Raw genomic sequence first — 17686 nt, forward strand, 5'->3', positions numbered from 1 at the left:
CAGAGTGAGACTCTAATCTCAAAAAAAAAAAAAAATTTTTTTTTTGAGGCAGGGTCTTTGTCACCCAGGCTGGAGTGCAGTGGTGCAATCTCAGCTCACTGCAGCCTCCATCTCCTGGGCTCAAGGGATCCTCCCTCCCAATCCCCTGAGTAGCTGGGACTACAGGCAGACACCACCATGTCAAGCTCATGTTTGTTTGTTTGTTTTTGAGATGCAGTCTTGCTCTTTCGTCCAGGCTGGAGTGCAGTGGTGCGATTTCCTCCAGGCTGGAGTGCAGTGGTGTGATTTTGGCTCACTGCAAGCTCTGCCTCCCGGGTTCAAGCGATTCCCCTGCCTCAGCCACCTGAGTAGCTGGGACTACAGGAGCCCACCGCCACACCCAGCTAATTTTTGTATTTTTAGTAGAGACGGGGTTTCACCATGTTGGCCAGGCTGTCTCCAACTCCTGACCTTAAGTGATCCGCCAGCCTCGGCCTCCTAAAGTGCTGGGATTACAAGCGTGAGCCTCTTCGGCCAGCCTCCCGGCTCATTTTTGTATTTTCTGTAGACACGAGGCTTTGCCGTGTTGCCCAAGCTGGTCTCCAACTCCTGAGCTCAAGTGATCCTCATGCCTCAGCCTCCCAACGTGCTGGGACTACAGGCATGAGCCACTGTACCCAGCCTATTGTTTTTTACTAAAGGAAACTTACTAGAAAACTGACAAAATCCAGGCTGGGCGTGGTGGTTTATGCTTGTAATCCCAGCACTTTGGGAGGCCAGGGTGGGTGGATCACCTGAGGTCAGGAGTTTGAGACCAACCTGACCAACATGGTGAAACCCTGTCTCTACTAAAAATACAAAAATTAGCCGGGTTTGGTGGTGCACGCCTGTAATCCCAGCTACTCGGGAGGCTGAGGTAGGAGAATCACCTGAACCCGGGAGGCAGAGGTTGCAGTGAGCTGAGATCGTGCCATTGCACTCCAGCCTGGGCAACAAGAGCGAAACTCAGTCTTGGAAAACAAACAAAAAAACCTGACAAAATCTCAAAGATAATTATAACCCTTAGGGATCCCAGATTTCTCTTCCTCAGGAAATGGCAAGGGGGTGCGGGAGAGGGGCCGTCCGCTTTGGCTGGCTTAGTTTCCTTTCCACAACCCTTTCTGGAGAAACCCTAAATGCCACCATTTTTTGGTCCTTGGCCTGGAAATTTCCCTATCTGCACCCCCTGCCCTGTAGCTTAGGCTATTCAGCAGAGATCTGCAGGCTCCAGCAGGCGTCGGACTTACAGAGGCAAATGTGACCATGTAAATTCCCAGGCCCACCCGTGACAGAGAGCCTCTGATTCAGCAGGCCTCCTTTGAGGCTGGGTATTTTAAACCCGCGTCCCGTTATTGGGATGGGGATTGAGGGCTATATTGCGCGCCTGGCCACCAGAGGGCGCAGCGGGCTGGGTTCAGCGGTACCCCTTTGAGATCTTGTGTCTCAAGAGAGGTTGCTGTTATCAAGGATTTGCTGGTTAGACAACAGGCAAGGGGTGAGCTGGGTCCTCTTGGGCAGGAGCCTAGTAGGAAGACCGACAACAGGAAAGAGGCTCACATCTGATACTGGGCACATGGCTGGGCCTTGGTCCTCGTGCTCCTGGACTTCAGAGCTCAGAGGGGCCAGGGCCTGGCCTAACCTGGAATCTGGATGGACCTCTTCTGCCCTGGGGCGCGCCGTTTACCCAATCCTGACCTCAGAGAGCGTCTGTCGTTCTGGTGGGAAAACCGAGACCCAGACAGGAACAAGGGCTCAGTGGCAACCGCTCTGCCTCCCAGCCCAGGGCTCTGTCTTGCCGGGGCTGGGGCACAGGGTGGACCCCAGGAAGTTCTGCTATGAGTCAGCTTCGAGTGCTCAGGGGACGGGACAGAGGCTGCTGGCCGGGGAAGGATGCCGGCCGGCGGTACCTACTTCCGCAGCTGTGGGTATCCCTGCCTGGTGATTCAGCTTCCCTCTGAGGGTCCCCAGGGGGCGCCGCCCTGGACTGGGAGGCTGGGGAGGATGCTGGGGCTACGGAGGGGCGATGGAGGTGCCTTAAGGGACCCCGTAATCCAGCTCTGCTGGATGCTGAGGTCCCACGAGATAATTGTGGCCAGAGATCAGGTGGGCGTAAGACTGGTCCCAGGATGGGGGCTGTGGGCCCCTCCTCACTACCCTGCTTCTTGAAGATAGCCTGGGCGGCTGTGCGGGATACCCCAGTGTCTCCAGCAACGCGCGTTCATCTCCATGGAGGGCTCGCCTTGGCGCTGGGTAGGGAGCGACTTGGTCCCCCCTGGCGGCGAAGAGAGGCTGACCACGACAGCTCGGGGGGGGTCTACTGGGCAGATGCGCAGGCCGCGGGCGGAGGAGGGCTGATGGGGGAAATGCCAGGCCGATGGGGGAGGGGCTGTGAGCGGGAGGCGTTGGGGCGGGGCGAGACCGCCCTCCCGGTCCGGGGGCGGGGCCTGGCCTGGGGCGGGGCCTGGCGGGGGTGCTCAGCCCAATTTTCCGTGTAGGGAGCGGGCGGCGGCGGTGGAGGCAGAGGCGGAGGCGGAGCCAAGAGCGCACCGCCGCGCCCGCCGTGCCGGGCCTGAGCTGGAGCCGGGCGTGAGTCGCAGCAGGAGCCGCAGCCGGAGTCACAGCCGCAGCCAGAGCCGCAGCCAAAGCCTCAGAGAGCAGGAGTTGGAGCGCAGGCCCTGCTGGATCCGCGCCTAGCTCGCCGCCAGGCACCGGCCGGAGCACGGGCCGTGGTGTCAGCTTACTGCCCGGGCGCTGTGGGAGGCAGCTAGCCCGCGACCCCCCGGGCCGGGCACCGCCAGGCGCGGAGCCCAGATCGCCCCCCTGCCAGGCCTGGTCACGGCCAGAGCACGCAGGAGTTCCCAGGGTCTGGATCTGCGCGCACCCTAATGACCTGGGGACTGAAGAGAAAAAAGGAACGAGGATTTCATCTAAAAGCATAACGTGGGCACTAGGCGAGGAGGAAAGTGGAGACCACCTGGCACGGGGCAGAGGTGCCTGGAGCCAACGCTTGAGCATCGGAGACCCTGGCATCCTAGCAGCCGCGACCTTGGCTCTGCCCTGAGCTGGAAACACAGCTTAGCTTCTAGACATCGCTGGCACAGGCCTGGCACAAGTAAGCAGTGTTCTCACCTGTCTGAAACGGGACACGGGGTCGGAGGAACCAGGATCTAGCCTGACCCCAAGCGGAACTCTCTGGTGGCCCAGAGGTCGTCACTGGGGAGCCCGCCTCCTGCCGTAGCCTCACTGGTGCGGATGTGCCGCTGCCCGCCGGAGCACCATGATGGCAGGATGACCTCAGCTGAAGTAGCAGCAGCAGCTGGTGGTGCTCAGGCGGCTGGGCCCCCCGAGTGGCCCCCTGGCAGCCCTCAGGCCCTCCGGCAGCCTGGCCGGGCCCGAGTGGCCATGGCAGCACTGGTGTGGCTGCTGGCGGGAGCCAGCATGTCAAGCCTCAACAAGTGGATCTTCACAGTGCACGGCTTTGGGCGGCCCCTGCTGCTGTCGGCCCTGCACATGCTGGTGGCAGCCCTGGCATGCCACCGGGGGGCACGGCGCCCCATGCCAGGCGGCACTCGCTGCCGAGTCCTACTGCTCAGTCTCACCTTCGGCACTTCCATGGCCTGTGGCAACGTGGGCCTAAGGGCTGTGCCCCTGGACCTGGCACAACTGGTCACTACCACCACACCTCTGTTCACCCTGGCCCTGTCGGCACTGCTGCTGGGCCGCCGCCACCACCCGCTTCAGTTGGCCGCCATGGGCCCGCTCTGCCTGGGGGCCGCCTGCAGCCTGGCTGGAGAGTTCCGGACACCCCCCACCGGCTGTGGCTTCCTGCTCGCAGCCACCTGCCTCCGCGGACTCAAGTCGGTTCAGCAAAGTAAGTGCCTGGGTGGCCAATTGAGAAGGTGGGGGTCCGGGTGGGTGCATGGCCTGGATGGCCCTGTGAGGGGTATGGCTGTTGTCCCATTTTACAAATGAGGAAACTGAGGTTCATGGCTGTGGGGGAAGCAGAACTGAGGCTCAGAGAGAGCCAACAGTTCAGTGAGTTCCAGGCCCCAAACTCAGGCTCTGGAGGCCCAACTCGTGTTTATTTGTTTATTTACTTATTTAGACAGGGTCTGGCTCTGTCACCCAGGCTGGATTGGTGAGATCTCAGCTCACTACAGCCTCCGCATCCTGGGTTCAAGTGATTCTTCTGCCTCAGCCTCCCAAGTAAGTGGGACTACAGGTGCGCACCACCACGCTAAGCTAATTTTTGTATTTTTAGTAGAGACGGCATTTTACCATGTTGGCCAGGCTGATCTTGAATTCCTGACCTCCCAAGGTGCTAGGATTTCAAGCGTGAGCCACCCCACCTGGCCAGCTAATTTTTTTTTTTTTGTATAGACACAGGGTCTTGCTATGTTGCCCAGGTGGGTCTTGAACTCCTGGCCTCAGCGATCTTCCCACCTCAGCTTCCTGAAGTTCTGGAATTACAAACCAGTATTTAGTGATAGCCAGTGATCTGTGTTTGACTAGCCTTTTATCTCACTGTATTGTTCCCATTTGATAGATGAAGAGGCTTGCCCTGGGCCACGTGGCCAGTGAGCAGCAGAGGCAAGATCTAAACCCAGATAGTCAGACTCCATGCTTCCAAGAGATGTGGCCTGAGGCTTTGGACACAAAGGAAAGCCAGAAAGCATGGGCCAGGGAGAGAAAAGGAGGGTAAAGCCTTGAGCTGGGATTTGGAAGGTCATGGGTCAGGTCTAAGTCTGGGGATGGCTGTTGTTTACTGGGAGCTACAGTGTGACAGGCTTGGTGCTGAGTGTTGACCTTGAGTTGTCATGGCAACCACCAACTTTATCCCCATTTTACAGATGATGGGACTAAGACCCAGAGAAGTTCATGATTTGACAGGCCGGGCATGGTGTCTCATGCCTGTAATCCCAGCACTTTGGGAGGCTGAGGTGGGAGGACTCTTGAGGCCAGGAGTTCCAGACCACCCTGGCCAACATGGTGAAACCCTGTATCTATTAAAAATACAAAAATGGGGGCCGGGCGCGGTGTCTCATGCCTGTAATTCCAGCACTTTGGGAGGCTGAGGCGGGTGGATCACGAGGTCAGGAGTTCAAGAACAGACTAACCAAGATGGTGAAACCCCATCTCTACTAAAAATACAAAAAAATTAACCGGGCGCCATGGCAGGTGTCTGTAATCCCAGCTACTCGGGAGGCTGAGGCAGGAGAATAGCTTGAACCCGGGTGGCAGAGGTTGCAGTGAGCCGAGATCGCCCCACTGCACTCCAGCCAAGGCGACAGAGTGAGACTCCATCTCAAAAAAAAAAAAAAAAAAAAAATTGGGCCAGGCGCAGTGGCTCACAGCTGTAATCCCAGCACTTTGGGAGGCCGAGGCAAGTGGATCACCTGAGGTCAGGAGTTCGAGACCAGCCTGGCCAACATGGGGAAACCCTGTCTCTACTGAAAATACAAAAATTAGCTGAGCGTGATGGTGGGCGCCTGTAATCCCAGCTACTCAGGAGGCTGAGGTGAGAGAATCGCTTGAACCTGGGAGGCAGAGGTTGCAGTGAGCTGAGATCACGCTATTGCACTCCAGCCTGGGTAACAAGAGTGAAACTCTGTCTCAAAATTAGCTGGGCCAGGTGGCATGCACCTGTAATCCCAGCTACTGGGGAGGCTGAGGCATAAGAATTCCTTGAACCCAGGAGAAGGAGGTTGCAGTGAGCTGAGATCACACCACTGCACTCCAGCCTGGGCGACAGAATGAGACTCTGTCTCAAAAAAAAGAAAGAAGTTCAGCCCAGCGCGGTGGCTCACATCTGTAATCCCAGCACTTTGGGAGGCTGAGGTGTATTGGGGGAAATTCAGCCAGATATCGGGCGAAATTCACCCCTGATATTTCACGTCGGTTCTTTTCTGTATTACATAAGTGTCAGCTGGTCTGAGAAATAAAGGGACAGAGTACAAAAGAGAGAAATTTTAAAGCTGGGTGTCCGGGGAAGACATCATATGTCGGCAGGTTCCGTGATGCCCCCTGAGCCATAAAACCAGCAAGTTTTGATTAGTGATTTTCAAAAGGGGAGGGAGTGTACCAATAGGATGTGGGTCACAGAGACCACATGCTTCACAAGGTAATAGAATATCACAAGGCAAATGGAGGCAGGGCCAGATCACAGGACCATAGGACCGGGGCGAAATTAAAATTGCTAATGAAGTTTCGGGCACGCATTGTCATTGATAACATCTTATCAAGAGACAGGGTTTGAGAGCAGACAACCGGTCTGACCAAAATTTATTAGGTGGGAATTTCCTCGTCCTAATAAGCCTGGGAGCGCTACGGAGACTGGGGCTTATTTCATCCCTACAGCTTCGACCATAAAAGATGGTCGCCCCCCAGAAGCAGCCATTTTAGAGGCCTACCCTCAGGGACGCATTCTCTTTCTCAGGGATGTCCCTTGCTGAGAAAAAGAATTCAGCAACATTTCTCCCATTTGCTTTTGAAAGAAGAGAAATATGGCTCTGTTCCACCCGGCTCAACGGCAGTCAGAGTTTAAGGTTATCTCTCTTGTTCCCTGAACATTGCTGTTATCCTGTTCTTTCAAGGTGCCCAGATTTCATATTGTTCAAACACACATGCTCTACAATTTGTGCAGTTAATGCAATCATCACAGGGTCCTGAGGCGACATACAGCCTCCTTAGCTTACGAAGATGATGGGATTAAGAGATTAAAGATAGGCATAGGAAATCACAAGGGTATTGATTGGAGAAGTGATAAGTGTCCATGAAATCTTCACAATTTATGTTCAGAGATTGCAGTAAAGACAGGTGTAAGAAATTACAAAAGTATTAATTTGGGGAACTAATAAATGTCCATGAAATCTTCACAATCCACGTTCTTCTGCAATGGCTTCAGCCGGTCCCTCCGTTTGGGGTCCCTGACTTCCCGCAACAGAGGTGGGAGGACCACGAGGTCAGGAGATCAAGACCATCCTGGCCAACATGGTGAAACCCTGTCTACTAAAAATACAAAAATTAGCTGGGCATGGTGGCGCCTGCCTGTAATCCCCCCTACTCGGGAACCTGAGGCAGGAGAATCACTTGAACCCAGGAGGCAGAGGTTGCAGTGAGCCGAGATCACGCCACTGCACTCCAGCCTAGGGACAGAGCTAGACTCCATCTCAAAAAAAAAAAAAAAAAAGACAAAGAAAGGAAGAAGTTCATGATTTGCACAGAGGTCACGGGGTCCCTAATGACGTGAAGCATGGTCTATGTGACTCCAGATCCTGGCTCTGATGAAAGAGGGCAGCAGGGCTCTGGGCAGTTTAGGGCCGAGGCTCCAGGCCCAGACCCACTAGATCATTCTGCCTGAGGGCGAAGGCTGGCTTCCTGCCTTTCCTACTGAGGGGCATCTGAGTCGCAGCCTCTATCCTCTCTCTGCCTCAACCCAAGGAGACATAGGGGAGGCCAGGGTGCCCACTCAGGGTGGGGAGGCCTGGGTTCCAGCCATACCTTTGCTCATATTTGCTGGGCAACCTTGGGCATATCGGGATTTTATCTGGGCCTCAGTTTCCTCATCTGTCAGTGGAGGAGAGTTGGAGTTGATGGAGTCCAAGGGGCCTCTTGCTCTCCCTTCGCCCTGAGATCCTGTGACCCAGGCCTGGCAGAAGGAAGTGGGCACACCAAGAGTGCTGGGCTGGGATTGATGACAGCCCACAGCCAGGGAAGATTGAAGTCAGAGTTCAGCCCTGCCCTGGCGTATTCAGAGCTGACACAGAGGCCCTATGTCTATCCTCCCTGGCTCCAAGGCAGGGTCAAAACCCAGTTCTATTTTTTGCCCTCAGGTTACATGAGAGCTAGAGGCTGAGCACAGGCATGAGCTCTGGGCGTGAGTCTGCACTGGGAAACCCGACCTGTGGGCACCCCTGTGCAGGCCACAGGGCTGTGAAGGTCCTAACCTCAAGGCCCATGCTGCCCCTGCTGAGAAACAGTCAGTGCTTCTCACACTGGGACCCAGGCAGCCCCAGCCTGCAGGAGGGGCAATGGCCGGCCAGGCCTCAGGCACTTGGGCATGGAGTGGCATGTGCCTGGCATCGGGCTGCATCTCGACTCCTGCCAGCTCCCTCCTTCCCTCCCTCCCTAGTCTTAACTCCTGACCCCTGGGAGGTTGAGTCCTTGCTCTGGGCTCCTGCGGCAACCTCTGCTCCCCCTATCGTGGTTCCAAATGCCATGTATGATCACCACCTGGTTACCTGTCTGCTGCCTGCCAGACAGATTTGGGGCAATTCTATGTTCCTGGAACCTAGCCCTGGGGCCTGGCAGAGGATACATAATTTGTAAATTATAATTTTTAAATTTTATTTTATTATTATTATTTTTTTGAGACAATCTCTCTCTGTCGCCCAGGCTGGAATGCAGCAGTGCAATCTCGGCTCATTGCAACCTCTGCCTCCTGGTTTCAAGCAATTCTTGTGCCTCAGCCTCCTGAGTAGCTGGGACTACAGGCTCATGCCACCGTCCTGGCTAATTTTTAATTTTTTTTTTTTTTTTTGTAGAAATGGGCTCACTATGTTGCCCAGGCTGGTCTCGAACCCCTGGCCTCAAGTGATCTTCCCTCCGGGCCTCCCAAAGTGCTGGAATTACAGGTGTGAGCCAACATGCCGACAGATTTACTGATGGCTCTGACAGGCGAGCTGATCTCATAGACTGGTTGGGCTGCCTGATTCAGGAGGGAGTTTAGGGGGCTAGAGGCCCCACTAACAGAGATAGGAGCCCTGCAGAGATGGGGAGGAACAGACTTGAGCCAGGGCCTGAGATAGGCTTTTTTTGCTTGCTTGTTTGTTTGTTTATGAGAGGGTCTTGCTCTGTCATCCAGGCTGGAGTGCAGTGGCTCACTGCGGCCTCAATTTCCCAGGCTCGGGCAATCCTCCCACCTCAGCCTCCCGAGTAGCTAGGACTATAGGCGCGCCTCCATGCCCAGCTAATTTTTGTATTTTTTGTAGAAATGGGGTTTCATCATGTTGCCCAGGCTGGTCTCCAACTCCTAGACTCAAGTGATTTACCCACCTCGGCCTAAAGTGCTGGGATTACGGGCATGAGCCACCACACCCAGCCTGAGATAGGTTTTGAACAAAAGGAGGTTTCTACTGCAGGAGGCTCCAGGAGAGGCACCAGGGCCAGATTCAGACGTGAGTGTACGTGGCTGATGCCAGCTCCATTCCTGAGAGCAGAGTTTGTGGGAGCAGAGGGCAAGTATCCAGAAAGAAGGCTGGGCATGGTGGCTCACGCCTGTAATCCCAGCACTTTGGGAAGCCAAGGCAGGCAGCTCACTTGAGGTCAGGACTTCGAGACCAGCCTGGCCAGCATGGTGAATCCCCGTCTCTACTAAAAATACAAAAAAAAATTAGCTGGGCATGCTGTTGCATGCCTGTCATCCCAGCTACTCGGGAGGCTGAGGTAGGAGAATCTCTTGAACCAGGGAGGCGGAGGTTGCAGTGAGCCGAGATATCACACCATTGCACTCTAGCTTGGGCGACATCTCAAAAAAAAAAAAAGGCCAGGCACGGTGGCTCACACCTGTAATCCCAGCACTTTGGGAGGCCAAGGTGGGTGGATCATGAGGTCAGGAGATTGAGACCATCCTGGCTAACACAGTGAAACCCCGTCTCTACTAAAAAATACAAAAAATTAGCCAGGTGTGGTGGTGGGCACCTGTAGTCCCAGCTAGTCGGGAGGCTGAGGCAGGAGAATGGCGTGAACCCGGGAGGCAGAGCTTGCAGTGAGCCCAGATAGCGCTACTACACTCCAGCCTGGGCGACAGAGCGAGACTCCGTCTCAAAATAAATAAATAAATAAATAAATAAAAAGTATCCAGAAAGAGGAGAGCCCAGGCAGCTGTTGGCAGGGCCAGTGACTTCCCTCCTTCTTGGGCCAGTTGTAGGCCCAGGGAGCCTGCACAAGGAGAGGGGTTATGCCATCCTCCTACCCACAGAAAGGGTGGGAAGTGCCAGCCTGCTGAGCTTGCTCTCTCTCAGCTGGACTCCCCCGCCCGCCCGCATCACAGAGCAGGCGGACTCAACCCCTCTGAGCTCTCAGGCTGATGGGGGAGATGCACTCAGATATAGAGATCATGATGGCAGAAAAGAAGTTCTAGAGTCAAAGTGGTCACAGGTGTTGGGGAGCGGTTGCTTCTTCCTGGGGAGCGCTGAGAAGGCTATCTAGGGGAAGAGACATGCAATGATGATGACAATAATGTAACCATGAGAGCAAACATTTGTTGGGGCCTCCCTAGGTGCCCACACCATGCCCAGATCTTCATACTGAAGGAGGAGGAAAGGGTGATCTGGGAATGGGAAACAGGCCGTGCCAGGTCACAGGGTGTCAGCCAGCAGGAGCAGGGTGTGGGGATCATGCCAGCTGCCGGGGTGAGCCGGCATCAAGGACATCACACAGGGCATCAGGCCCTGTGTTCAGCACCTCACATGTGAGGGGGCTGTTGCTACCCGAGCCACACGACTTAAGGAGACTGAGGCGTGGAGAGAGGGAGACAGTATCACACAGCCCGTGAAAGAGCAAAAGGGCCAAGCCAATAGCAAGCAGACAGGGTTTAGAGAAGGGTCAGCTGTTGTCTGCATGTGGCAGAAACTTGGGCATGTTCCAATAGAAGGAGAGGTGGCAATGAGGCAGGACAAACAGGCTGACATTTTGGGGTCCCCAGGTAGAAGCCAGTCACCGCCTCTGACAGCGAATCGCTGCCCTTTCCCTGGGCTGCAGGGAGGGGAGGTGGAGGATTGGGTGGGATGTACAATAGGTGTGAGGAGATGGGTGGGAAGTTTAGGACCTTCCTGCCTGGCTGCCTTGCAGAGGGTGAAATTTACCAAAGGTGAAGTTCACCTGAAAACCCAACCGCCTTCTTGTGATGGGACCTTTAACGTGCAAGCCACAGGTAGCCCATAACAGTGTTAACTTTCGAGCCTGCGAGCAGGAGGCATTCTGATTATCTGTTCATTTCTAGAAACGCTTGAGCCAGAGGGACTTTGTTGCCTAGAGAACAAAGCTAAAACATCGGAATGAAATTGAGAGAGAAATAAAATTTCCTATTCTAAGCATAGCCTATGAGTAAGCATCTCTGTGGCTTTTTGGAAAGTGTGTGTCAGAAAATGCATAGAGGCTCACAGAGGCCTGGGAGGGGACCTGTGTCGACTACTCATCTCTCTCCACTAACTTGGCGAAGGCCCCATGCCATCATTGCCCTCATGCAAATAATGTCATTTCAGCCAGGCGCAATGGCTCACACCTGTAATCCCAGCACTTTGGGAGGCCAAGCTGAGCAGATTGCTTGAGTCTAGGAGTTTGAGACCAGCCTGGGTGAACCAGATGACGAAACCCCATCTCTACAAAAAATACAAAAATTTTCAGGGGTGATGGTGCATGCCTGTAGCCCCAGCTACTTGGGAGGCTGAGAAGGGAGGATCGCTTGAGCTCGGAAGGCAGTAAACTGATATTGTACCACTACACTCCAGCCTGGGCAAGAGAACCAGACCCTGTCTCAAATAATAATAATAATGTCATTTCGCCTGGGCACCCCTTTGTGAATTGGCTGGTGGTGACACGTGTACACGTAGGTACACACAGATACACAGTCACACATAGGCAAAGCAGCAAGATCCCCTCCTGCCTTACAAAGTGAAAAGGTTTCCTCTTAGTCCTGGATTCATCTTGACAAGCCACAGTATTAGCAGGAAAAAAAAAAGATGCTGATTATCAGTTATAAACAGTGAGTGAGAGCCAAGATCCCACAATGACCTTTTGTCCCCTTGTCACTCCAGTGGTCATAAGTGAATGAGGCAATGAATGGGTCACACTTTTGACCCAATTTATTATTTTCTTTTATAAACTCTTCTTTTTTAATGCAAAGGCCCCCATGTGGCTAGTAAGTGGCAGAGCTGGGACCCTCTGCTGGCCTGCCCTTTCATGGTGGCTGGAACTGCAGTGTGGGAGTAATAAGGGCTGAGGCGGGAAAGGTGGTTGGGGCCAGTTGATGCAGAGTCTTCGAAGCTGGGTGAAGAACCTTGGGCTGGGTGCACTGGCTCAACGCCTGTAATCCCAGCACTTTGGGAGGCCGAGGTGGGAGGATCACCTGAGGTCAGGAGTTCAAGACCAGCCTGGCCAACATGGTGAAACCCCGTCTCTACTAAAAATACAAAAATTAGCCAGTTGTGGTGGTGCATGCCTGTGATCCCAGCTACTTGGGAGACTGAGGCAGGAGAATCACTTGAACCTGGGAGGCAGAAGTTGCAGCAAGCCGAGATCATTCCACTGCACTCCAGCCTGGGCAACAGAGCAAGACTCTGTCTCCAAAAAAAAAAAAAAAAAAAAGAACCTAGGACCTTCAGGGCCAGGGCAGCCCCTGAAGATTTATTTTTATTTTTTAGAGACAGGGTCTTGCTCTGGTCATTGAGGTGGAGTGTAGTAGCATCATCATAGCTCACTGTAGCCTTCCTCTGGGCTCAAGTGATCCTCCTGCCTCAGCCTCTCAAAGTGCTGGAATTACAGGCATAAGCCACCGCACCTGACCGATTTTTTGTTTTTTTTTTTAAGACAGGGTCTCGCTCTGTTGCCCAGGCTGGAGTGCAGTGGTGCAATTTTGGCTCACTGCAACCTCCACCTCCTGAGCTCAAGATCCTCCTGCCTCAGCCTCCTGAGTAGCTGGGACTAAAGGCACGTGCCACCACTCCCAGCTAATATTTGTATTGTGTAGAGGCAGGGTTTTATCACGTTGCCCGGGCAGGTCTCAAACTCCTGGGCTCAAGCGATCCGCCCTCCCAAAGTGCTGGGATTACAGGCATGAGCTACCACACCCAGCCTTTGTAATGTTTTTTGAGCCACTTAGTCTTCATGCTTATTGATCATTTAGATATCCCAAGCAGATCATTGTTTCAGCTCGTGGGAGGCAGTTTGAAGTGGCTGATAACAGACTTATTTATTTTAGTTTAGTTTTTTATATTTACTGAGCATTTCCCATTTAAGGGCTTTATGTATGCCGTCTTTTAAAATGTTTACAACAACCCGTGATTAGGTTTTATTATTACCCAACTCTCCAGGTGAGGAAACTCAGGCTTACAGAGGTTAAGTGCCTCTCATGAGCCCAGGTCACAGCTACTCAGGGGTGGACACAGGTCACAAACCCAGGTGGTCTGACTCCAACTCTTGACTGTCATGTTTCAGATCAGGAGCCACTAGCCCTGCCCGAGGGGTCCGGGTAGGCTTCTTGGAGGATCGGCCATAGGGGTCATACTGGGGTGGCTGGAGGGGGTTGTGTCCTTCTGGGTGCTCATGGCGGTTGTCCTGTTGCAGGTGCCCTGCTGCAGGAGGAGAGGCTGGATGCGGTGACCCTGCTTTACGCCACCTCGCTGCCCAGCTTCTGCCTGCTGGCGGGTGCAGCCCTGGTGCTGGAGGCTGGCGTCGCCCCACCGCCCACTGCTGGCGACTCTCGCCTCTGGGCCTGCATCCTGCTCAGCTGCCTCCTGTCTGTTCTCTATAACCTGGCCAGCTTCTCCCTGCTGGCCCTCACCTCTGCCCTCACCGTCCACGTCCTGGGCAACCTCACCGTGGTGGGCAACCTCATCCTGTCCCGGCTGTTGTTTGGCAGCCGCCTCAGTGCCCTCAGCTACGTGGGCATCGCACTCACTCTTTCAGGAATGTTCCTTTACCACAACTGCGAGTTCGTGGCCTCCTGGGCTGCCCGTCGGGGGCTGTGGCGGAGGGACCAGCCCAGCAAGGGTCTTTGAGACCTGGGGGATCTCAGGAGCCACCTGGGATGGCCCTGGCCTGAATCCAGCCTCCGCTGTGGCCATAGAAAGGAATGGAGAACAGGGCTGGGCATGGTGGCTCACGCCTATAATCCCAGCACTTCCAGAGTCCGAGGTGGGTGGATCACCTGAGGCCAGGAGTTCGAGACCAGCCTGGCTAACATGGCAAAACCTCATCTCTACTAAAAATAGAAAAATTAGCTGGGCATGGTGGCGCATGCCTATAGTCCCAGCTACATGGGAGGCTAAGGTGTGAGGATCACTTGAGCCCTGGAGATCGAGGCTGCAGTAAGCCAAGATCGCATGCTACTGCACTCCAGCCTGGGAGACAGAGCGAGACTCTGTCTCAATTAAAAAAAAAAAAAAAGTGGAGAACTGGCAGTGACCTCTACTGGGGGCCATGGCAAGGAGGGAAGCCTTCTGGAAGGGCTGCCTTGGAGATTGGAATGGGGACTCCCAGGGAGACCTGCGTTCCATCCCTGCCTGCCTCACCCCTGCCACAGACTCTGCTCACCACTGGATGGTGGGTCCAAGCCTGGCACAGTCCCTGTGCTTGTCAGAGTCATTATTATGATTAATATCAATTACGATGCCAAAAATTGCTGGGCAAACTTTGAAGACCTCAACTTGTTACAATGACGATGATGATGATTCTTGGCGGTTACACAGTCCTTCCTCCTGGCGGGGAGGCAGCTAGGAGGCCCAGCAGGGGGGGCTTCTATGCTGCTGGGCTCCCCTAGGGAGTTGGGGTAGTCTGTGCCAACTCCAGGCAGCTGCTGTGGCCTCACCCCTGGGCCCCCCAATTTTGGGTCATCCATCCTCAAATACACTATTTTTGCTTGTATGCCTGTGTCATTTGTTGGTTGTACAGAGGGGATATAGGGAGAGTGGTAGGCTTCCCACACAGAAACTAGGACATCCTCCCTTACCCATCGCAGTCTGTCTGGCCCCCCACCCCGAGCCCAGTGCCATTCCCTCAAATCCCTCCACTGGCTGGGCCACCATTGCCCATCTTCTGGACAGCGGCAGTGGCCTCCCCCTTGCTCTGCCTGGCCCCTCTGCTCCATCTTACACACAGCCCCCTTCACCCAGAGGGACCTCACTAAAACATGCACATTCTGATGTTCCTCACTGCTCTTGGGACAAAGTCAGAATTTCCTACCCCAGACCCCAACTCCCTCAGGACGTGGCACCTGCAGCCTCACCCAGCTCGTCTCCCTTCCCCTGGGCTCTGCCTTCCAGCCTCACCGACTTCTTTCAGTTCCCCGTGATACCAGGCCTGCTCACTGAAACCTTTGTACATGCTGTTCCCTCTGTCCAGTCCCCGCTTCCTACAACAACCTCCTCCCTTCCCACAGCTTAAACCCCTGCCTGGAGGAGAAAACCCAAACATGCAACTCTTTTTAAAAAGAGAAATCCAGGCCGGGCGAGGTGGCTCACACCTGTAATCCCAGTACTTTGGGAGGCCAAGGCGGGCGGATCACCTGATGTCAGGGGTTCGAGACCAGCCTGGCCAACATGCTGAAACCCCATCTCTATTAAAAACACAAAAAAATTAGCCAGGCCTGCTGGCGTGCACCTGAGGCAGGAGAATCGCTGGAACCCAGGAAGCAGAGGTTGCAGTGAGCCGAGATTATGCCACTGCACTCCAGCTTGGCCAACAAGACTGAAACTCCGTCTCAAAAAAGAAAAATCCAATCGCTTGAGGCCAGGAGTTGGAGGCTGCAGTGCACTATGATCATGCCACTGCACTCCAGCCTGGGTGACAGAGCAAGACCCTATCTGTTTCGAAAAAAAAGGGCTGATGAGGGTGTTGACAAGGGACTGTGCTTAGGAGGCTTGCAGGGGTATAGGGGAGCAGGGCTCCCACGTAGGGAACCTAAGACAGGAGTCCCAGCCCCCAGAGCTCCCTGACTCGCCAGCCAGCGTCAGCTTTGTTATTTACCTCTGAGCCTTTCCTTGGCTCTTGTAACACTTAACTCTCCCCACCCAGCTACCTCTCCTGGAGACCACCTGTTAAAGATGATAAGGACCCAGGTTGGAGTGAGAACACCTGGAAACCTAATCCTGCTCTGCCCACCTGACTGGGAGCCTCCCTTCCCTAGGCCTCAGCTTCCAGATCTGCAAAATGGAACTGATGATCCCTATGGAGAGGGTTCGAATGAGGAGCGCTGGGCAGGGCCAGGAGTGAGGAAGGAGGTAATGGCACCAACTGGCTCTGCTTTTATCTTGGGGTATTCTCCCAACCTTTCTGGAAACCATCTGCAAAATGTCTCCCATTTGTGTGAGGACTAGGAGCTAGACCAGGCTGGGGCTGTGGTCTATGGAGACTGAGATTCAGGGAGGAATCATTCAGATTCAGTAACCAGAATTCGTAAGGGACCACAGTGCCAGCAAGTGCTAGACAGGGCTGAGTAAAGGGCCAGCCCACGGCGGGGTGGGAGTGGGTAGGGAAGGCCTAGGAGGACCGGTATGGGGTTTCCTGGCCCCAGCCTCCGCCCAGGCTGCCTTACAGAAGGGGAAGTCGGCCTGGGCTGAGTCACCTGTCACCCACCCTCTCTATGACTCAGAGATGCCGCTGGCCCAGCCCAGTCCATGAGCAGCTTGGGTACCTCTGGCCTCCACTCTCAGGCTTTGCCAGACAGGATGGAGGGATGGATGGCTGTGGTCAAATCCTCCTCGGTGACTCAGGACCCTTTCCCATCCAACGGGCCCCCACTGCCATAGCAGGGACCTCCCTGTACCACCCTCATTTCTAGGCCTTGTGGGATGCTTGGCTAATGAGTGAGCCTCACATCAGATTAAAGCCTGCCCCTGGTGGTTGTGGGGACAGGTAATTGGGGTTGTGTGTGACCTGGGAGCTGGTTTGTCACCAGATTCAGGACCATTAGACATTGAGGTGATTCCCCCAAGGCCACAGCCAAAGCCATGCCTATCACCCCTCCCAGCAGTGGGCACAGAGCGTGCTGGATTGGGAGTCAAAAAGCTTGGGTTTGGTGGGATGTGGTGGCTCACGCCTGTAATCCCAGTACTTTGGGAGTCTGAGGGGGGCGGATCACCTGAAGTCAGGAATTCAAGACCAGCCTGGCCAACATGGTGAAACCCCGTCTCTACTAAAAATACAAAAATTAGCTGGGCACGGTGGCAGCCGCCTGTAATCCCAGCTACTTGGGAGGCTGAGGCAGGAGAATCGCTTGAACCCGGGAGGCGGAGGATGCAGTGAGCCGAGATCGTGCCATTGCACTGTAGCCTGGGGGACAAGAGCAAGACTTCGTCTCAAAAAAAAAAAAAAAAAAATTAGACGGACATGGTGGTGGGGACCTGTAATCCCAGCTACTTGGAAGGCTGAGGCAGGAGAATCGCTTGAGCCTAGGAGGCAGAGGTTGCTGTGAGCCAAGATGACGCCACTGCACTCCAGCTTGTGTGACAGAATGAGACTCCATCTCAAAAAATAAATAAAAATAAAAAAGAACAGGGGCTCTGGAGTTTGACTTGTGCTCGAATCCTGGCTTTGGTACATCTGAGCTGTGTGACCTTGCACAAGGTCCTCCCCACCTGTGCCTCTGTGCATTGAGTGGGGGCAGCAGTGGAACCTAATCCCCCACCAGCTTCTGGAGCTATAATGGACAAAGGCCTAGGAAGGCCTCAGTCTTATCACAGATGCTTCCACTTCCTCCTCAAGGCTTCTCGTGTTATCTGCCCCACCCCTCCTCAGCCTGCCAGAGCACATTTGAGAGTCCCCCAGGCATGCTCCCGCCCAAGCATAGCAGCGTGGATGCCAAGCCTCCAGCCCCCTTGTCCTGCTTTGGAGGAAGCCTGGGAAGCTGGGTCTGTGCTGGGCATCCTGCCATTGTGGACTTCGAAACAAA

General features: G+C 54.5%; 1 protein-coding gene across 5 annotated transcripts; it reads left to right on the plus strand.

Annotated features, from left to right (window-relative positions):
• The first annotated feature begins 1054 nt into the window (after positions 1-1054).
• SLC35E4 (solute carrier family 35 member E4) lies at positions 1055-14661 on the plus strand. Of its 5 annotated transcripts, XM_063603401.1 has the most exons (4): positions 1462-1513; positions 2187-2268; positions 2514-3889; positions 13363-14661. In XM_063603401.1, exons 3-4 carry the CDS (start codon positions 3271-3273, stop codon positions 13794-13796), a joined length of 1053 nt encoding a protein of 350 aa, XP_063459471.1. In that variant the 5' UTR covers positions 1462-1513; positions 2187-2268; positions 2514-3270; the 3' UTR covers positions 13797-14661. The 5 variants fall into 5 exon arrangements, with proteins under 5 accessions (XP_054961733.1, XP_063459471.1, XP_063459472.1 ...); XM_055105758.2 differs by lacking the exon at positions 13363-14661 and adding an exon at positions 4124-12599 and having other exon boundaries at positions 1055-2268; XM_063603402.1 differs by lacking the exon at positions 2187-2268 and having other exon boundaries at positions 1464-1513.
• Positions 14662-17686: the final 3025 nt, after the last annotated feature.

The sequence above is a fragment of the Pan paniscus genome, chromosome 23, assembly GCF_029289425.2.
Source record: "Pan paniscus chromosome 23, NHGRI_mPanPan1-v2.0_pri, whole genome shotgun sequence".
NCBI classification, from domain to species: Eukaryota; Metazoa; Chordata; class Mammalia; order Primates; family Hominidae; genus Pan; species Pan paniscus.